This window comes from Ptiloglossa arizonensis, chromosome 10 (genome assembly GCF_051014685.1).
Source record: "Ptiloglossa arizonensis isolate GNS036 chromosome 10, iyPtiAriz1_principal, whole genome shotgun sequence".
Lineage (NCBI taxonomy): Eukaryota > Metazoa > Arthropoda > Insecta > Hymenoptera > Colletidae > Ptiloglossa > Ptiloglossa arizonensis.
This window is the reverse complement of record NC_135057.1, coordinates 4,235,859-4,259,023: the sequence shown is the minus strand read 5'-3', so window position 1 is coordinate 4,259,023 and position 23,165 is coordinate 4,235,859. Positions and strand designations below refer to the sequence as shown.

General features: G+C 36.1%; 1 protein-coding gene across 1 annotated transcript in view; it reads left to right on the top strand.

The window, feature by feature from the left end:
- LOC143151851 (neuroligin-1) overlaps positions 1 to 23,165 on the top strand; it is a 93,939-nt gene that overhangs the window by 47,602 nt on the left and 23,172 nt on the right. The window contains exons 2-3 of the mRNA XM_076321306.1: positions 124 to 270; positions 20,580 to 20,768. Of these exons, the coding sequence (XP_076177421.1) occupies positions 124 to 270; positions 20,580 to 20,768 (336 nt within the window). The remainder of the gene's footprint in view (positions 1 to 123; positions 271 to 20,579; positions 20,769 to 23,165) is intronic.

Here is a 23,165-nt window from a genome sequence, read left to right as displayed (position 1 = left end):
AGAATGTAAAATGTAAAGAATTGAAATGTGATCGAAACCGTGTGAAATATTGTTCGAGCAAATGGACGAAAATGAACAATTCTCACCGATGAGATAATTAGTAATAATTATTTAATGTTTCAGGTAGTACCCCAGACTTGTTACCAGCCCTTCTTCTTATTCACGGTGATTCCTATTCATGGGGCGCTGGTAATTCCTTCGATGGAACCGCGTTGGCTGCTTATGGACGCTTTATCGTCGTCTCTATTAATTTTCGCCTCGGTGTACTTGGTGAGTTAACAAAATTTTATTGGTTCCCTCTACCGAAGAATGTTTCTTCATTCGCTTACTCGTTTCGTTCTCGTTAAAAGTTGCGCGCTAGTGCGATAGAGCGAGTGTAAAAAGGTTCGGTGTAAATTTTAACTTCGTTGAGATTTAGTCACCCAGAACAAGTTAAATTACATCGCGTGGAAGAAACTCAACTATAAAGAGATTTAATTTAGAATGACAACGGACAAGAGATTACTGGATGTATTTAGTGCGCAAATAAACAGGGGCTCCACGCCCAAGCAATTTAAGAGCGCAAACACGTTGCAAATTTCACGCTCTGTGGAGCATTCTTTCCTATTTTTACTTCCATTGTTCATGCACTTGGTTTGTTTCGTTGTAGCAAATACGCGAGGCGTGTGAACAATCAGACTGTTACAATGCAATTATTTTCATTCGCTTAAATGTTTTCTAACGAGTGAGTTTCTCGATTTAACTTTAAAAATGGCTGGACGCGTCGCGATGGAATATTTCAAACTATTCAATTTGATAGAAATAATCTTCTAAATAGAAAATTGTCGCATATTCTATTATTTTAATTATTAAAACGCGTTCTCATCCCTTTATTTTGGGTTCTCGTTGTTAACAAAGGGTAACACTTAGGAATCTAAAATAGTTGCGCCAAAGAGGTACAAAAATTGTTGAACTATTGATAAACTAGCAGATACACGTGTAAACGGGTATAGTTAAACTTCGTTACAAACAAGAATTCAAAATAAAGGATCGAAAACGTTTTAACAAATGAAACAAGCTCGAGAAGTATTCTATTTACAAAATTAAAATTTATAAGCGGATATTTTTTAAAGCGATTGTAAATTACGTGTAAAATTCGAAACAATTTGCGCTTTCGATTAAGACTTGTCGACTTTGGACATTTTTAATTAGAAAAACGATTGTTTTCGTCAATCGAATTTCAATACATAATTGAAAAAATATATATAAATTTTTGTTCGTACGTTCAGCGTTGTTTGTTCTGGAATGGTTAAAAGTGTACAAAAATAGGAAGGAAACTACGCGTTATTTTATTCTTAAATAAAATCCCCCAGTCTCTCGTTGGTTGCATTCAAGATTCTTCTACCAGAATCCGGACTTCTTTTTCAACTTATATTAAATTTGGTAACAATAGTCTGAACGTGGAAGTCGGTCAGCAGCCAGTATGTTCTCGAGCAGAAATCGCTAATCGATGCGAAGAAAGTTCTGTATTCTTGCCGAGGGGGAAAAATAAAACAACGAGAAATAAAGGCGCGGCAGCTGTCTGAATTCTCGACAGGAAGAATACTTTTCTTTTTTTTTTTTTTCTATTCAACTTTTTCCCAACTTGGAACTCGACCGTTGCGATAATGTCTTTTCGTTGTACTTACCTTTTCTTTTTTTTTTCAATTTATAGCTTACCTAACCCGTTTTTAACGAATTGTTGACAATTGCGAACTCTTCCACGATTCTTGGTAAATTATCCCAAAGGAAGCGAAATTTTCGCAAGAAACTTGTACCAAATACCCTGTTGAAGTAGACTCTATTTCCGCGAAGTTTTTGTGCCAAGTATTGTCGAGGTTATAAAAACGTAACCGCTATCTTCTTTAATATCTTCTTCCGTGCAAAAAGTTGAAACAAGCAGAGAAAGGCAGCGTTCTTTGGCCCGACCTTCTTATGCGGCTCGACGGAAAGCTTTTTGTCCCGAATTTGCGTCAGTCGTTTAACAGAAAACGAGAATTCCTTCTCCAGAACACGATCAAACTTTTGATTATCCACGGTCAGTAGATTCTAAGTGGTCTCCGCGGGCCAGTTGAAAAGTTTTCCGTTCGTTCTTGAAAAACAGGAGGTTCCAAATTGCAAAACAGGCTTTTGGCCCGTTAAAGAGCGCGGCACACGCCTGAAGAGAAGAATTTTGATAGCTTGCTTCTCATTGATATATTCCCAGCACAGAGTGGCGATCGGTACTTTCTTGCAATTTTTATTTTCCAGGTTTTCCCTTCCCTCGATCAGACGTACGTATTGTTTTCCTATTCAGGTTTTCAATTAATGAATTCCTCTTTCTTTACACTCTTCTTTTGTTTCGCGTAATCCGTTCTTGTTTCTTCTTTCATTTCAACGCTACTTTTTCAAATTAAATACCGATTACACATTCGCGACGTTTGTTGCTCGGCTCTTTTATTCTTCCAGTTCGAAGTTCGAGTTTCTCGATTAATTTGTTTCTCTGTATTTGCGCTTGTCTCTTCTTTTACACGTTGCACTCTCTATTGTTCTTTTATTCTTGTGTCATTCTTTCACATTAAATATCTACCTCCGAAACGACAGATTTATTAATCACCTTTTTTACACTTGCACTTGTACTTGGAATTCCGAGTTTCCCGACTAATCCGTTTCTGTCTTTGCGCTTGTCTCTTCTTTTATTATATGTACCGAGCACTCTATCTTTTTTCATTTTCATGTAACTATTTTACATTAAATGTCCACGTCCGAAACGAGAGATTTATTAATTATCTCTTTTGTTCTTACACTTCGAACTCTTTTTTAGTTTAATTAAGCGACGGTAGCATCTCTTCGGGAAAAGTGTCTGTCGGCTATGATATGAATTTAAAAAAACGATGCACATATTTTAAAAAAAAGATAGTCGATAATTAACCGTCTAACAGGTAGCTTGGAATAATTCATCCGCAAATGTATCTAAACAATATCTGCACTATCTTTACCAACGCATTGAAAACGAGTCGTTAAATTTATTTCCTCGAAAACAAATTCCTGACTTATTTTTTTATTTAGAATTCGTGCTTGGATAATTGTTCCACGTTTTTCACCAAACCCCAAAAACAGTTTTCATACATTCGTGCACACCTTGTACATTTCACATACACCCTGTCATACTTAAAACTTCTTCTCGGGTATTTTATTATTCCATTGCGTCTAAAACGACAAAAAAAAAGAAACACTAATAAAACCACCTCCGACGGATTAAAAGTAAACTAAACCGAGGCGGAAGTTGTTTGAAGTATCGTTGGAAAGGTATTCGTAGCTAGCCATCAATTCGCGTTCCAAAAACGCTGGTGCTCCGTCTCGCGAAGAATTGTCATTAAAAAAACACGCTCGAGGGACGACGTATCCCGAACGTGGTCATAACCGTTGCAATCTCCCAATCTGAGATCTCGAGCGAGAAGTAGTCCCTAACGCAGACGTCTACATCATCAACATGGATGGCGTAACCGTCGGTTAATCGTCGTGTGAATATTTCACCGTGCAATTTTCCCGTTGAATAAGACCCAAAGGAAGAAATCTGTTACCATCTATCCGAGCGTATGGTATACGCTGCTTCAACGACAACCGCCCTTTTCTCTCTCTTTTCAGAATCTTAATCAAAAGCATTCAGGAGCCAGTACCACCTCTGGAAGGGTTCTCTGCGCGATAGGTATCTAAATTTCAAGGTGTACACGAACTCTTTGGTATGTAGCAGCGATACGTCCCGTTCGTATCGGGAACAAAGGGCCGTGATACAGGGAAAGAGGGGAGAAGGAAAAAAAAAAGAAAGAGATCCCCTTTGACGGAAAGATGGTCGGAGATAAACGACGATTTGAATGGTACTCGCAGCAAATGAACCCGCGAATACGAAATTGACTAGGAAACGGGGATCGGGAGGTTAAACGTAGCGACAAAGAGGATACGGTAAATATTTGAGCTTCGTTTCGCGAAGATTTTCAATTTATTCGATGTACGCGAATTCAAATCGACCGAGCGTCGACGAGGTCTCGCGTGCTAAGAGCGACGATAACAAGTTCCCGTTAATTAAAATTTTAGTAACCTATAGGCAAAGAGAAGTTGACACGTTTGAAGATCGAGTCGCATTTTTTGATAAAATCGATGAATTTTTCAAGAGAGAGCATTGCATCGAATATTGTTCCATTTCTGTTTATCGAAATTCGAGAATAAAATTCTTCGAGTTTACGAGACGACTTACCTAACGCACAATTTTCTCTACGGATAACATTCGAACCAATCGGATCACAGTTTCGAGCGAATAGCTAAGTTTACCTTATGAAGTACTCGTTGCGAAAGTAGTAAAATTTTCGTGTAAACTCGATGTTTGTCCACGAGTCGTAAATGCGAACTCTTGCAAAACAAAATGCAGGTCTTATACGTAACTGATCGTGTACAGGGCAAGTTGATAATTTTCCCGTAAAATTCGTTAATATATTTTACACTCCAGGACCAACAAGGAAGGTTTTAGTAAACATTTTTGAAATGTAGTCACTCTGGGTCGTAGTATGTATTATATATGAGGTTTTGAACGAAACCTCCATTAGGTCTTTAAAGAAATAGTCGATTTTCATTATTGAAATGGTAATTTCGAAAATTAGGAATGTGGGCGAATAAAGTAGCGTTTGTGGAACCTCGAAAAACTTGTGAGAAATTCGACACGGTTTTTAAAGCATTGAAACAATTTAAAGGATCGACCGATCTTTAAAGACCCAGTGTCTTACAGTGTGTCTGCGAAGGGTTGTTACAGAAAGTAGAACAAACGTTAGGTGAATCTTGTCAACGACTTCATCTGACCTCTCACGTAACGTAACCAGATACGCGTGCTCATAATATTAGCTTATCAGGTATCTAAGTAAGTAGAGTGCTGCACTTTAAACATTTGCTCTAGAACAATACTTTAAATTAAAAGTGGTCGTGTCTCGGAAACAAGTGGTTCTAGGGTCGAAGTTTATTAAGTCCTATTTGTTAGTTTTGAACCGTAGTGTACACTTACAAATTTGATTTTAATCTTTCCGTTATGTTTGTTCATAATACAACGTATTGAACATTTCATTGCGTATTTAAAATTTCTCCTGTTCAATTAACTAAAAGGAATGGTTGTGTGTAATGTAAATTGCTCCTTGATCGCTATTTTATGGTTGCATTTTTGTATTTTTGCATCCTCTCGATGGATCTCGGTACAATACACGTGATATAACCTAGACCTTGAATTACCTGGAAACTTTTCATTCTATAAAAAAGTTTCGACGTTGGGAAAGTTGCACAGTATTATATTTTAAGGGAAGCGTGGAATATAAAATTAGCATCGTATTTATAATAATGAATAAATATAGATTCTCGCTATCTTGCTTTTATATCGGAATACGAAGATCGCATTTGTTACAACTTATAACAATTTAAACTTTTGATCTCACGTATTGCGATGTTTTTGTACTCGGTGTTTGGTACATTCTCCAATTTCAAAGTGAAATGTTTATTGTTGCGTATGAAAGATCGATAGCGACTTTTGCAAAATAGGAGCAAAATAACAAAAATTAATTATCTTAATAGGTACACGAAGCCCTCCAGTATCCTGTAGCATTTAATTAAAAATGTTTTTATAAATCGAACGGTTTATTTCTAACGTAAAATCATCTGGTTTGTAATTCGCCGAGTAGAAGGTGTAAAAAAAGTATTTCACAATTTCCAAGGATAAAATTATACCAATAATTTGTTGTAAACGAGAAAGAATATTGTACCGTCTTATGAATTAAATAAGAAAGGGGTGAATACCTTAAAGAAATTCCTAGTTTTAAATACAATTAACAGGTACTTAACTATAAAGCAATGATGAAATATTATTTGACCAACGCTTAAATTCGAGCCACTATCAACAGTAAATTTCATACCTCGTGAGAATGGTACTCTCCAAACTTTTATCTTATCATTTTCATGTATTTTTATCACTGAAATATTCCTTTCTAACTTTTCTAACAATAAGTAACTTTTAAATAGTCGATTCTTCGTTCATTACTCTTTCTTATTTTTTTTTTAGATTATAGATCAGTGTTTAAAATAAGGAGAACCTAAATTAGAATCAAAACGATCAACTACAATAGTGTTGTTCCGTTCTCTCCTCCTATCACTTGGATCTCTGGAGGAGAGATCCTTTTGAATGATATATCCCCGTACGAGCCCCCAAATAACTATTGCTCTGATGTGGTATATTAAAGTATATTTAATATTATATATTACAATGATGGTAGTGTTAGATGTAGTGTCAGTGGTTAGTTTCGCTGGATACGTCTTTTAGTTGTCTCGTCTTATCGTCTTTTTAGTCATACCGTCCGCGACACACTCTTCGGACATACTCTCGTCGTCATACTTTGTCATACTATGTTCCTACGTTCTTCTTGCGCTCTATATAGTCATTCCCATTCATTCTCTTTCATTCCTATCCTCAGTCTCTCTCACTTCAGACATTCGGCCACGCTCGGCCATCCCAATCACCCGTCTTTTCTAAACACTCTTCACTTTCTCCGAACCACATGTATTTCCTTTCATCCCCATGCATTCTCACGCTCGGTCGTCGCACAAGACCCCCTGTAAAGGATACTCGTGCCTTCCAGGAAAACTAGCGGGCCGATCGGCGCTAAATGTTTACTTCAACTCGAGTCCAACCGCGCACGTTATCTTGTTTAGGCCTACGCTCGAAGCAAGCCTAAGCGGACGCCGAAAATCCGATACTACAATAGTAGCATTTAAATTATATTTGTCGACAATTGTCATTTTCCTATTAATATTCAACAATCTTTTATACACGGTTCCTCCCGATTCATAGGATGCAGAGTAAAACTCCTCCATCTTTGAAGTGAAACTAATTTTTCCTACGCGTTTCATTAACCGATCACCTAAACCGGACGCGTTGATTTGCGTTCGAGAGCCGCAACGAGAACCCTTTTTTCCCTCCTCTCTGTGTATTTTCTCACCGGGCTGAAATATTTCCCGATATTCGACCGTCCTTTCGTATTTTTCACGTTTCGCGCGGACAACGGTAAAATCGCCGGGAAGTTATTTTTCCGATTCGTGTCACGCGAACCGTAAACAACATTAACTGTATCCATGCTCTCCCTTTGCGATCTCGTTTCAACCTTTCGCCCCCTGAAATCAAAGCGCTCTCGTAGCGAAATCGAGCACAGTTTCCCCGCGGTGACAATAACTTTCCAACCCCCCGCGGCTGTTTCTTCTTTTTATCCCATTTTTACCCTCGACTTGAATCGCGCGGCCGCAAAAAATGAGCGTACTTTCGTTCGAGAACCACAATTTCCAACCCCTGCGCTCACCCCCTCACCGCTCCTCACCCTCCGCCCTGACGTCGGTGGTTTTTGTTTTAAACGCGAAGTTGCTGGAATAAAAGAGTAATCAGCAGCCGTGGGTTGAATAGGACCGCTATCGGTATCGGGTTGCCAGAGGACAGAAAACAAGGGAATCGTCACTTGTGTCGTCTGCTCTGTTGAAACATTCCGCGCGCGAAATTACGCTCAGGCACGATTTCATCTGCGGCTCGGAACCGTTTGCTTCTACGCGAGTCAGCTGATCGTGGTTTCCATTTTAATTTACCGTACGACCTGGACCACGTCGATGGAATTTCGTTTCATCGGTGATCGTACGTCGGTATGCAGCGAACCTTTCGAAACAAATTATTGTCCCGTTAACGTTCATTATCACGATGCGTTTGAACTTTCCTCGTCCATAGCCGGGCTCTCGTTTTCATCTGTAAATATGGTATCCGTACGAAGGGAATGTCGTCGATTCGTAAAGTTCGGAACGAGTAACGAAGTTTACACAAGGAAACGTGTCCGGTGTTGTCCAGTTCTTACAAAATTCGAGTCATTTGTCGGAGTAACAGATGTATGAATGTTTTTCTTCTCGGTAATTTAAATTGTCCGTTTTCATCGAATTCTCTCCACTCGATATGGAATTATTGAAAACACGGTGCGAAAGCAATCGGGTAATGCAAAAGGTAACGTGGTGGTATTCTGTGGAGAAAACAATTCCGTGTCAGTGTATTGGGTCAGTGTATTACAGTCGACATTCATGAGGGACGAGGTTGTTTATACTTTACTTACACGTAGTACTATGTTTCTTTTAAGATTGGTTTTTTTCCATGTAACACACAGTTGCTGGATTTAATATATATATACACTATGGTTCAATGATGGATAAGATTTTACTTGAATGAAAAACAATAAATAAAATTAACGTATCGTTTCTTCAATAATGCAAATTTTAATTTTTGTTCAACGAGTAATGCATGAAAAGTAATCGTAATTATTTGGAAGTTTACCCTCCTCGCCGATTTCAATGACCTTGAAATATGTTGTCAACAGTATCGTACGGAGCAACTTTTTCCTATACATGTTACCGTCGCTCGGTTTTAGTTTCAGAGTTATACACGGAAATATGTTCGGTATTGTATTCTGCTTATTACAATGGCCCCGAGTCTCAAGTATGCCGGATAATTGGAATTCTGTATCTTTTGAACTAATCTAATTTAACTCATCCTTGAACGACAAGAATGTAGAATGATTCTATTAGATTTTCTGATGGGGGTGATGAATTTAATATTAGAGGAACTTCAAATCTCCGCTCATCAATTCCGACACAATCTAATATGATCTAATCATTCTACATTCTTGTAATTTAAAAATAGATTAAATCAGATTACATTAAATTCATTTAGAAATGTAGAATAATTAAGTTAACTTAGGTTACATTTGATCGGAATTGAGTCAGTCAAACTCGCATAAAAAAAAAGAATAAAAATTTCAACGCTGCATTCCCATTCTAAAAAAACACAACTCAATTTAATCTAATTCGTACGTATACTATTACCTTTCCAACTTTCCTATTTCCCTACCGTATTTAATACCAACGATTATTCGTCACACATTACTAAACAGTGTTAAAATCTGAAATAATTTAACAAACCGAGCTCGTTATTTCCGTACGTGTATCATTTCTTTCCAATAGTTTTCTTACCTCATGTGTTACCAAAGATTGATCGTTACCCGTTAATCGATAAGTTAAAGAAAAATATTCGCGCGAATGGGTAGCCGGCGAAAGTGATCGAAATTGATAGGCTCGATGAAAAGCGACGAAAATGGAGCAGAATTCAAAAGGCCCCGGATTCGTTGTCGCTTCTTTGCCGCTTGTCGAACGTAATTGACCTATCACGGCGGCGCGATACCGGGCATTAACGCGATGCAGATAGGCGTGCTATAAATTCGGGGTAAATCGAGCGTCAACGTTCCAGTGTCCTCCATTCGGGGCCAACCCGTTTTCCGTGGCACAATGCGCGGTTGTTTCGTCGGCTACGTGCACCGCGGTTTTGGGGGCCGTGCATATGCACAATTCGCGGGTGCATCCATTCGGTTGGGCGCCCTGGGCGATCGACGGAGGAATTTTAAATATTGCGCTGTCGCATTTTCGCGAAAAGACAACCGTGGAACGTGTCGCTGTGCGAAAAGGGAACCGAAATGCATCGTCTTTCTTTCCCTTTGAAATCCCCCCCTCCATTTTATTGTTCCGTGGTCGAACATGGATTCGGTGGTTTTGCGAGCGAGAATTTTCGAATCGAGTGTAACGCGAGAAAATGAATTTCGAGTGATTCTTCGGGGTACGGCGTAGTCTTCCTCTGCGAGAACCGGAACCAGTGGCGAACGCCAATAGTCGTTGAGTAGAAACGTTTACGTTAGTAAGTGGTAAGAAACGTAAACGTTTACGTTAATAAGTGGTAAGAAGCGTAAACGTTTACGTTAATAAGTAGTAAGGAACGTAAACGTTTATGTTAATAAGTAGTAAGAAACAACGTAAACGTTTACGTTAATAAGTAGTGGGAAATGTAAATGTTTACATTATTAAGGAAAATAATGGGAAGTAATTATTTTTTTGCACGTTATTGAATCTTTTATCGGAGTTTATTACGGTAAAAGGTTCGTGTTATGAGTAATACGGTTAAATTCGTCGAACATTGTTTTTTAATCGATGAATCGAAGAATTACAAGTTTGATCAACAGTTGAAACACTGGTTTCGAATTTTTCCAATAAACGATGAATAGTAAGTTCTTTTGGTTGTTTACGCGCAAGAAACTTGGTTCAAACGAACAAGAATTTTAATAACTTTAATGCGTTTAGCAACTGTGTATCGGTCCTCGATCATTCGCAAAGTCATGTTGAATACAAATGTCACGTGATTAACAATTAAAAAAAAAAATATGGCAGCTGTGACGATTCAAAGTTCTATGACTCTTATTGGAAAACCTTATACAACCTAACTCCATTTTTCAACGATGTCAATTTTGTATCGACAAGTGTGGCTGTCATTTTTAAACGGAGTAGTAACGACAAGAGATCAATAAAAGTTACATCTATCACTTTCATCGATGCCATGTTGCAAACACAACGTGGATAAACAAATTATACAAACTTTATACATCGACTTATTCTTATGCTGTAATGTACTAACAAGGGGCATCATTTAAGTGTAAATTATCGATTTTAACGAAACTTACATATGGTATAGTTCTTTGAAAAATATTAGATATGTATTTTTTTTATCTGCTATTATTCACATCTAAGGGATGAAATCAGCCCTCCGAATTAGGGGTGAAAAACACACTATTTTGATACTTCGAAAATGATGAGAACAATAAAAAAGTTGTTAAAACAAAAATTGCACACTTTTGAATAATGAATTTGAGCTTCCAAAGTTTTGCAAAGTATCAATTTATTTAAACAATATTTTAAAAAGTTTTAATCTTTCACACTTTTTTTATACAATTTATTGTTTCATATTTGCCAATATAAACTATAGATGAATATGCAAAATGCGTATATTTTAACATTTTGATTTGATCCTTTCAATAAAAGTTAGCGTTGGTACAGTAAAATCAACTTCAATGCAGAACGTGAATTTTTGGAGCGTAAACGAGCTGTTGTAAAAATATATGCTATAATCTATATGATATAGCTGCTGTCTATATTATAGACACGTATTGTTAATTAGTCCTTGACTGTCAAAACTTTTCGTCACAGGTAGAAACGGTTGTAATATACGAAATAAAATTACTTAAAAACTCTTTATACCTATTGTTAAATATTCCTTATAATTGTTTTATTTCTACAATTGTGCTAATTTAGAAAAGTGCTAATTTTATTGGGTGTGACATTAGGTCTTTCAAATTGTCTTGAAATTAAAGATATAATGCCATAAAGTATCTGATGTGTTGCATGTTTGTAAAAATTTAATAGCTATGAAAAGAGCTGATTTTGTGTGCCTGGAGTTAATAAAATAACAGAAGAATTGGAATCTGGAATAAATGTAACACAAAATTGTTCTAAAAAATTATTACAACATTCTCTGAAAGAATGAGGAGTTTTTATATTAGTAAAATAAATTTCACCTGAATTATTAAATGGATCAGACCTACTGTTAATCTAAGCACAACGGAACCAAGCGTATTTAAACAAATTGTTGTATCTGGGAGAAGAGAGTTGATTATATATCAATGATTGCAGTTTAAATATCGAATTTCTGGAATGTAGAGTATAATAATATCTAAATTTTAAATTATAATTAAATTGGAAATCTTTTGAACAAAATTTTTCCATATTCTAAACCATATATAATACATCTAATGGTTGGATAAAACCGATGGTATATTTTGGAATTTGTAAAATTTCTAGCTGCTTCTTTTCTAGTATAGAGTTTTGCAAAATTTCTTGTGATCACTACATGAATCTAACAACAGAACGCTATTTTCTGATGTATTGGGTAAGTATATTTGTTCCAGCCACATTTTCATGTGTTCTTTGGTCGACTTTCTCGATGTAGAAGCTGCGACAATTACATTAAATGCTCTGAATATGATCTGCTGCAAACGAGGTCCAAGTGTTCCACTTGTTACTTTTAAAATAATGAATAACGGCTCGAGTAAATTGCCATCGGCTGATACGGTCAGTTGTATCGTATTATGGATTATATCAGTATCAGTTATGGGTCATTGCAGATTTCGATTGTATTATTGTTTCGATATTTTTCTCTCCTTTCCAAGAGAGTAATCTAACGGATTGAATTTCTAACTGGAATCCACATCGATCCGAATGAAAAATATTTTCTATCCCTTCTCTGGCTATATATTCTTTAACGTACTTTAAACTGTTTAACGTACTATTAATTGTGTGTAATTAATTTCGTCGTTTTCCTTGATACAATTTTATGATTTCCTTTAAATTTCCAAACCCATTGATGGGACGCTTTGAATCTATCTACCTTTACGATTTAGTTTCCTTGCAAGGCCTACCGTCTTAAGACGATATCGTGAATCGTAATTGTTATCTCTGTACAACAGTTCTCTTTTATTTAGTCCTACAGAATATACCAACAAAGTGAATCTCTAAAGTTTAAATTTAAAATATCTTCTATACTCATCTAGTCCCTAAATAACCATAAAGCGTGTCTACGAAATAGCTCGAAATGCACGGATTATGCGTATAATCGTGCGTGATAAAAAAGAAATTTCTGAAAGTCTTACAGCCACGTATCTCTTTTACGAATCAGGGTGAAACCCCTCTTCCATTTATCCCGTACGGGCGTTTGAAATACAGGAAAAGCTATGACGATAACGCGAGCACCATGTATGTATTCCGTTGTTTCACTTATCACCAGCGGTAAAGGAGAGCGTGAAAGCGTTGTAAAAAAAATTCCACGGTGCGAGTAGGAAGTTTAGAAAGGGATCGAGATATCATTTCTGAGCTTCCCTGTACACACAGACCGCCGAGTGTAACACAGTTCTCCGACGGGGGCTTGTTTCGTCGCCCCTCTTTGTTCGAATGGAAGCCGTCTCGTGCGTATCGTTTGTTGTCGTCGAAGCGAAATAATGCGCCCGTGGCGTTATTCGATATGCAGCCAGTCGGTCGATTCGATTTCTTCCTGTTCCTTTTTTCACCCGTTTTCCACCCTCATTTCCGTCCCGATGCCGGTGAAATTTCGGCCCTTGTGTACTCACGCGCCCTTTTTATCGCTTCTGAGACACACACGTGCGTGTGAAACTGTTCAATGGATCTTCGAACCGAACGTGTCACCGAAAGTGAAAAATAACATTGATTCAACGACATTCGTTCCGAATATGTCGTACGCACTGCTAAAATTTAGCAAAAATTATAAGTTTATTCTTTGTTCGTTCATTATCATACTTGGAACTATTGTTTGTTTCTTTTATCGAATTACGTGAAAATACACGAACGATGAAGCTGTGAAAAGATGGTTTGAAACATTTACGTAAAGAAGGAAATTTTTTTTAAAGGATAATGCTGTTTGAGAGACGCACAGAAGTATGAGGTTATAGAAAAGTATTTATTTCTTAAGTAATTGAAGTGAAAATTATTCCCAACGATGAGTAGTCAAATTATTCTTAATTGATCGATGATGGTGTATTGAAAAATTCGTGTTTTTGTACTGCTTGCAATTTTTTCTAGCAAATTTTGATCGATTTTTTTGTTACACGGTAATAATTGTTACTTTTAATATCTGAAGTGTAGAATATTTGTTATTATATTGTCCAACGAGTATTATAATATATCCAACATACACTTTCCATGGGATTTATATTCAGGGAACACGTAGTAAGTTTGTGTATGCAACTACAATAAAATTTAGCGAATAATTAATTAGTAACATGTATCGACGATTTTTCATTCAATTGTTTTGTACAATTTTGGAACTTTCTAATGATTCTTTCATTTGTACACTATTTCTGTTTGAAATTGTTTCGAAGATTAGATTTAACAATAAGACAGATAGTGCAATTTTATGATCGAAATGCAGAATTAAAAAAATAACGAATTCAATTTTATTGCGTTGCTCGATAAGACATACGTGACTTTTCATGATAATAAGTGCCTTCTTTTTGTCAGCAAATTATTTTTCATTATACTCGTTACGTTTCGGCCATATGCAAACATTCTTCAAGAGAATTACATTAAAATAACGTATAAAAACAATTTTGAATACACAATGAAAATAAAATTGTTACGTAAAAATGATTAAATTGTTAAGTAAAAATTACTATTATAAATTATTAATCGAAGAAAAAATATATAAAGAATGTTTAACGTTTATTCCACTGCCGCAGTAACGTTACTTAATTTTCATTTTCACGAATAAAAACACTCGTTTCTTCGATGCATAATAATTTTTATACTTACTTCGAACGCCCATTATCTATTACTTGTTCATTGATGACATCCGACAACGAGTTGTCAGTTACAAGTAAATTCGTATTTGGCAGTGAATGTGATCAAAAGACGAAAATACATTGTAAATTTTAAAATACGTAAATCGTTCGAAAAATAACGAAAGTTTTATTAGTAAATTTATTTCTCATCGTTGATGCTACATTTGTTGGCTATGGTCCCACTACAGATGTATACTTATTTCACCTGAAAACTAGCACAGGATGTAGGCGTGTGCATCGTGGAAGGTTGACAATGTGTTGTACGAATGTATGTATACGTAGTACTAGTGTGTTACGTGCATGTGACAGGTTAAAAAGAACGTCGTACTATAGTTTAGGGTTATTGGCTTTTAGATGTGCGCAGTCTCGAGTTGTTGGCGTTGTTGTATCGTAGAGTAGAGTATGAAATTGTGTGCTTAAAAATTTTAGTTTCCAATACACTACATAAAGTAAAGCTTCTAAAGAACAGTATAGCTTCTTTTTAACTATGTTTTATCTATCTTTCCATTTATATTTTTACGTTCATAACTAAACTTTCCAATGGTATAAGATGACAATATTGTCGCAAAATCGACGAATGTCATGGATAAAAAATGGAAATAAATATGGAAATAAAAAAGTATTGCAAAATTTCTATTCTTGAAATAAGATTAACGATATATATCTAAAATATAAGAAACCTTAAACTAAATGTTTATTTCTATCTAATTACGAATAAAACTTGTAAAAATGGATAAAAGACATTAAATGGAAAGAAGACACTAAATTTATAAATTTATTTATTTAATCAAAAACCTTACAAAATAAAATATCACTTTTTAGTTTTACAATAATTTTTAAAAAAATACAATTCATTTGATATAGAGTAAGCCAATCTACTTTCTTTTGTAAAGAAATTCGTAGCTGCAGGAAAATTTCTTTCACTTTGTGTAAATTTTGACTTAATCGTATCTAGAACATTTAAAAATTTCTGTAAATTGGGTGTTCTCTTTCCATTGGATTCAAAAGTATAAAATTCTTTTTTTAGAGTCCTTCTCAAGCCCCCTTGTGTTCAAGTTTTTTCTTGTATGCTATCCGCAATTGCTAATTCTAATTCTTTTGTTAATGATAATTCGTCAGTTTGAGGATCTGAAAGTTTTTCAGCATTTTTAAGGGAATTATCATCATTATATTTATCGAAAAGTCTATTGAAAATTTGAAACTGAAAACTCACTTTTAAAAATAAACGAGATTCGTAATAATAGACTTACGTTCTCGGAAAGTAACGTAAAATTAAAAATATAATGCAAAATGTAATATAAAAGTAAAATAAAAATAATTTTAAATATTAATGCGATTCATTCTTGAGAAGAAGCACTAGTTAAGGAACGATATCGGTGTAATTTTTGTATATTTCGAATAAAATAATTCGTTTCCAAAGAGATTAAAATTTTATCAACAATACGATCGTTAAGTTAAAGACTGTCGCGTTTATCCAGACAAGTCTTTATTTCACAGCAATTTCGCGCTTTCTATTCTACACTCTTTCAGAGACTCGTCAGAAGCTCGTTCGTCTTTATTTTATTCCGTGTGATTCGCACAGTGTGGATGTACATTGTCGGTGTCTTATCAAACTGTTACAAGTAGAATTAACGTTGACCTTTCACAGAAGACTGTATTTAACAGGACAACGGACTCCTCCGAGGAAATGAATAGTAGAGTATTCGAATAACGAAAGAATTATAGAACGTTTCAGTGTTCTCTCGTATCGAGGAGTGAACTCAGTTTTACCATTAAAATTAGTTTCTTGTCGTTCGTCGCATTTATATACTAGGAATGCTTTGTAGAGATCAAAATACATTCGTAACTATCCCGATAATAATGTTACCTAATTCTGGTATCTAATGTCTGGTTCATCGAAGCTATATTTGGACGAATTGTACCGTATTATTCGAAGTAAAAAAATTGTTAAGGTGTACAAAATAGATTACCTCTACGAAAACGTCGAAGTGCTTGAAACACTAGTCTATTACAGTTCGAATTGATTGCGCAGTCAAAGCGTAAATCACAGTCAGCAGTAAATCTCGACGAGAAGTTGTTCTTGCTGAAAGGAAAATTCGAACAATCGACTGGGTAGAACCTCCCTGAGTAAATTCTCGTTTTCTTGTCACGTCTGTTCGTACTAGTATTGAACTTTGAAACACGACTGATAAAATCGGATACATGAGACGTTGGAGAACCGAACGGTGCAAATCCACGGGAATAAATCACCACGCAAAAGGTTTTAGGTTTTTATTGAAAAAAGTCACCCTCCGCGTACAATTTTCAAACATTATACTTATTCGTTTACGAAGAAAATTATAATCGAAACGAGTTAAAGGTATCGTGTTAAATTGTAAAATTACATCAAACTGTAGAATTTATTGCATTCGCTGTATGCGTCTCCCTTCGATGCAAAAGTGTTTAGAATTCAAGTGTAGATTTTGTAAATATTCCAAGCAGTCTTACGTTTAATTGATTAATATCGAATGAAATTAATGTTCTATTTATACAAATTATTTTAATCTATACATTCCATAACTATTTGGCGCAAATCTCTTATGACATTCTAAAAAGAATATATTTCGTTGTATATATGCAAATTTTGTAGAACGATACAATTTTGAAAGAAAGAACAAACTTACATGTTTCTCAATATTCTCTAAGCGATTGTTCCATTCGATGTATCCTCTTGTGCGAGAGGGAAGGTAAAATAAAAAAGTTTACACCTCTGGGAAAACGTACGGAATCCAGTTTATTAAAGGTTTGGTTCCGCTTCTTTTAAAAATTAGACACGCGTCGAACAAAATTCGTATCGATAAAACGTGCCTTCGTTGAAGTTACGAAGTAGTCAATAATATTAATAGAACGTATCGACAAGTTTAACAGAAGGATGCTGCGATGACGTGGGAATTTACATTTTTATTGGAAAGTTCTCGTATCAGCAATCAGTTCGGAATTCGACCGCGAAACACGTCGAGCGGTATCTGCGTTACGTAACTCGAGCTTCGAAGTTTCTGATTGGTGTCTGCGAGTAACCTTGACTGGACGCTTTGGCATATCGAGCGTGGGTTAAATTTAATGAAACGAGCGATAAGCTTTGAGTAATTACGGAAGCTCTGCGATGTAACATTGTTAGGGTAAATACTAGAAGTAATCATACTCGTGTCTTTGCTATGCTCGTAATTAGAGCAGCGTTACTCGAGTGTCTCGCTGTATTTGCATAAGACGCTAAGGAGGGACAGGAAAGTAGAGAGAAGTGGTAAAAGCGTCGCGTCGTTACGTTGTACTTGGCGGAGGAATTTTCTTCTAAACTACAAAATTGATACTACGAGCATTAGCATATTTAATATTTTCTCGTTTGGACGCATTCTCGGAACATCTTTCGAACGAAAATTGACGATTGAAAATAGAACGGGATCGATGTAGATTTTTTTGGTTACGAAAGTAACGCGACAAATGTGTTCCAATTATTCTTGAACACTTCCGTTTAAGATGAAGGGCCCAATCGGGACCAAATACGATTTGGTACTATAATTTTCTTCTAAACTGCAAAATTGATACTACAAGCATTAGCATATTATATCGTTTAATATTTTCTCGTTTAGACGCATTTTTGGAACATCTTTCGAACGAAAATTGACGATTGAAAATAGAACGGGATCGATGTAGATTTTTTTGGTTACGAAAGTAACGCGACAAATGTGTTCCAATTATTCTTGAACACTTCCGTTTAAGATGAAGGGCCCAATCGGGACAACTTTGTACGATTTGGTACTATAATTTGAAAAAGATCAACTATAGACAACTGCTTGAACGTGTGCAACGCTGTTTCCTTGATCTACATACCTTTAAATCTGGTCAGAGAATGGCAGTTATCGATCATGATTGCGTTCCAATCGTGAGCAAACTCGAGCTTGGATCTCTCGAGGCTACGAGAGCTGCTACTGATCTTATCTTTTTGCATAGATCGATCAATGACAAGATCAACTGTCCACAGTTTCTTAGTTTGATTAATTTCGCTCTCTTAACGCTACTCGTCCTCACTGGCCAACTACGATTCGATTTATCGGTTTTGTTCTATCGGTAATTCGTTTTGTATCTAGCTTTTTTCGCGGACAGTGATTTATTTACAAACTCTGTATACAAGCTCTCGCAAACACGCGTCTCACCAAGCACTGTTTTACGGATTGCTTCGACGCGATCTTTTTATTCTTTCTTTTCTGTTTCACACGTTTCTACATACCTTATATTGTATTTCTATTTTCTCTGGCGCGTTAATGAGGATTTACCCCGTTTAACGAACAAGTACGTGAGTAAATAATTAACAACTTTCTTTCACATCGGAGAATACCTTTATTATTCTTCCAATTAATATTTTGCCACGATAGAAGCGAACTTTTCAAATGCATTTAATTTCGTTTTATTTGAATAGATTTACGAACACGGTACACAAACACAACGTCAACCATTGTACGAGTTCACGCGTATTCAACGATCCACGATTCGCGTCAACACGTCGGACGGAACATGTTTACTTTCAACTAACTCGGATTCCTCGCATGTAAAACGGTGAATACCGTGCCTCCAAGTAAAATGTTAAGGTTCGAGACCATCGTTTAATTGCTGCATCGTAACAATTCCAAGAACAATTGCGCGAACGAAGAACTGCGCAGGTTTATTTGAAGTTCCTCGTAAAAGATTCGCGTCCCCGCGAGAAAAAGCATAAAGGATGGCTTTATGCCCCCGCAATAAGAAACTTCGCATTCATGGAGTTCCGGATTAACCGTCTCTCCAGGGTCCAGCAATTCGAATTAAAACGACGGCCATCCAGTCTTTGTGGATTTTTAAGCGCAGCTTCGAAACGACCTGCCTCTTTGAAGCGCGGAAATTTATTTACGCGGGGCACGAATTTTGCTCTGAAAAGGGGGGGGGGAGAGGGTGAGTTTCCGCGATTCTTTGAATCACGAAGATACGATTGTTTCTTCAGAAGATTGTTCCCTGTTCCACCGATGTAATTCCTATTTTTTTACGTTTCTTTGTTACACGTCGGGTTCGCGAGACGTTTCTTGCGAACGAGCATTATTTTGTAGATTGTTGTTCGAGGTAAAGAAAAAAAAAGAAGAGTAATAATAATAATCCAACGTGTATATTTTTCCAAGCATTTCGTTTCAGCGTGTATCCATTTAATCCGGTTGGTACGTGTTGGCTTCTTGCAATTCGAATCGATTTTTATAGACAGAGTCTTGGAAAGCTCTTGGAGTCGTTCGACGAGAAAATCATTCAACGATTCTACCATGTTTCTCTACCTGGGTCGACGAGAGTAATGGAGTTTCTAGAATCACTGTGTATAATTCTACGAAGTATCGAGTATAAATAATCGTGGACAGTTTCAATCTGACGTATATTTGATAAATATTATAGACATCGATTAATTTAGTACAATAATCTTTTTAACTCCCATGAGTACCACTTGGTCGCAAAGTTGTAACAGTTTTATTTAGTCTTGCCAGAGAAATACGTAGTTAGTAACTTTTTTTAAATCCTTTTTAGAAGTATCTACAAAATGTAATATCATAATAATACAAGTTATTACAACCACGAATTTTTAATACGGAATGTACACGTAACACAGTTGTAGACAAAATGTTACATATAAATATCAACTACGCTCAGAATGATAGCGCGTAGTGTTTGCGTCGAATTAACAAAAAGAAAAAAAGAATCGTAACATTAGACGTACACGATGATTATTGAACCTCGATTGTACACAATTCGTGTTAAAAACGCGCGATTGACATAACATGTATCACTGTCTCACCGATACTCACGAAGATTGAAAAAAAGAGGTCGAAACATCGCTAACCGGTAGTACGGTGTTTATCGGTCTGAAAAGTTGGAATAAAACTAGAGCAATTGTTTTTCATTAAGCTGCGATACGGAATTGGTCCGACGAACCGATAGATTCGCTTGGAATCGTGATGTCGCCGTGCATTCTCGACACGCAGAAATCCGAAAAGATTTAGGTGTTTCCGAAGCGTCTGCTTTTAATTCACCGATGGAAGCTTTTTGAGTTATGGTACGCTAGAGATTGGCCCGGTCGTTTTATCGAGCGTGTCGTAAATTCTGCGTTTTAAGAGGAGCAATTGTTTAATTCCCGTTCGAACGAACGGCTGCAATTTGCCCGGGGATTCCAAGGGACACGTACTAATGCGTACAAATTGCTTGCAGGCTTTCTTAAAACCGGGCCGAAGGGGAGCGCGCAAGGAAATTACGGCTTGATGGATCTGGTGGCAGGCCTTCATTGGCTACACGAGAATCTCGGCGCTTTTGGCGGCGACCCCGACCGACTGACGCTCTTTGGCCACGGAACTGGAGCCGCGCTCGCCAATTTTTTAGCCGTCTCACCCATGGCGAAAGGTAACACGCGTCCTTCACTACCATTTTGTTTCTCTAGGTTTTTTGTTTCCAACATTTGTCTCCCGAATTTTTATCCCTTTCGCAGGATTGTAAAATTGTGCTCGATAATTCTCGGGATATCCGACTATTGGAATTTTAGGTTATGGGTACGATTAAATAATAACTCGGTCAATAAATCAAACTTTGTTAATATTCCGGAAGGTATATATTTTGCGTGCGTTATCGCGAATTCGTCACGGTGACGAACAAACTTTTATTTTGTTTAATAAACATTACGTATCCGTGGAATAGAATCCTCTAGAACATTTTAGAAGATTCTAGAATGACATTCTATATATACACATGCATATGTATATATACGTACATTCATATATTTACATGTATATGGCTACCAGAGAAGATTTTTGTTGTATTATCTTTAGACGGTATTAGAAATTCAATAGTAACCTTCGGAAGGCGACACCCGGGTCTGTTCGGACCCACGCCACAATATTTCTATTTATTTGATTGAAAGTGACACTCATTCCAATCTGTCTACTTCTTATTATTTTCTAACTAATCACTAGTTATTATCAAACGACTGACACTGTTTGGCCACGGAACTGGAGCCGCGTTCGCCAATTTTTAAAAAAAGGTAACACGCGTCCTTCAGTACCATTTTGTTTCTCTAGGTTTTTTGTTTCCAACATTTGTCTCCCGGATTTTTATCCTTTTCACAGGATTGTAAAATTCCAATATCCGACTGCTGGAATTTTAGGTTATGGGTGCGATTATATAATAACTCGGTCAATAAATCAAACTTTGTTAATATTCCGGAAGGTATATATTTTGCTTGCGTTATCGCGAATCGCTGTTCGTCATGGTGACGAACAAACTTTTATTTTGTTCAATAAACATCACGTATCCGTGGAATAGAATCTTCTAGAACACTTTAGAAGATTCTAGAAGGACATTCTATATATACACATGCACATGTATATATACGTACATTCATATATTTACATGTATACATTTACATGTATATGGCTACCAGAGAAGATTTTTGTTGTATTATCTTTAGACGGTATTAGAAATTCAATAGTAACCTTCGGAAGGCGACACCCGGGTCTGTTCGGACCCACGCCACAATACTTCTATTTATTCGATTGAAAATGACACTCATCCCAATCTGTCTACTTATGATTTTCTAACTAATCACTATTACTATCTAACGACTGGCTCTTTTTCGTCATGGAATTGGAGTTGCGCTAGCCTATTTTTTAGCCGTCCCGTTCATGATGAAAGGTAACACGCTCAAATCCCTTACAGCCATTCTGTTTCCTCGAGATTTTTTGTTTTCGGTCATTTCTCTACCGAAATGTTATTCTTTACACGAAATTGGGAAATTTTAAAACTCGAAAATTCTCCAGATATCTATCTTTGTCAGTCGAGGATTAAAAATAGAATAATATTAACATGTTGACTGCCACGGTACTTTTCAGGATTCCGGTGTAAAAAGTCAATTTAATTATTTAATCATATTATATTATTAAAACCTTTAATTATAGTACATAGTAATCATCAAAAAGTATATTTTTTAGCAAACAAGAGAACAAAGAGAAGCTATTTATCGAGATCTACTCGTACTATATTAAGTTGTCTTTTTGTTGTACAGACAACAATTATGTGGATTTGTTTAACTTTCTGGAGCACAGTGGGTTAAGAAATATTCCACCTTCTTAATATTCTGATATACATGGTGGGATATTTTTCAATCCACCATGGAAAATTAAAATAAGTCTATACAAGTTGTATGATGAGAATATTAATACTTCATCTTATAATTAAATATGCAATTAATCTATTTTTTAGTTTCAGTTATTTAGTATAATTTCACACGTTTAGCACCTGTGCCTCAAAACGTTAAAGAATTCTTAATGACTTCTTTTTCGGTAATTTGTTACTTTGGAATCACATCAATTTCATTTTACATATATTCCCTTCGTTATACCTCGATATCTGTGGGAGATATTTAGACGTTATATTTCGGACAGTTTACCCTGTATATCTTGTTAAAATGTTACAGTGACTCGTATTAAATTACAGTGAGTTCACGAGTTACGTGGTCTCAAGTTACGAGAATTCATAAATACGAGGCTGTGACCTTACTCGTGCTCTCATACACAGTTCATAATATATGTACATAGATACATGGATATATTTACATACTAAATTAAATTTTCGCTTCTTTAATTTCTCTTTCGCAAAACGAAGTCCATACGATTCTGTTTAACTCCAGTTACCTTTTGAAATTAAGATTGTATACCAAGAATATAGTACGTGCGCGAAAAAGTTGCGTCTATAGTTACAGCGGGTTTTATTCGTTCGCCATCTTTTGGAACGTGAAATCGTATTCGT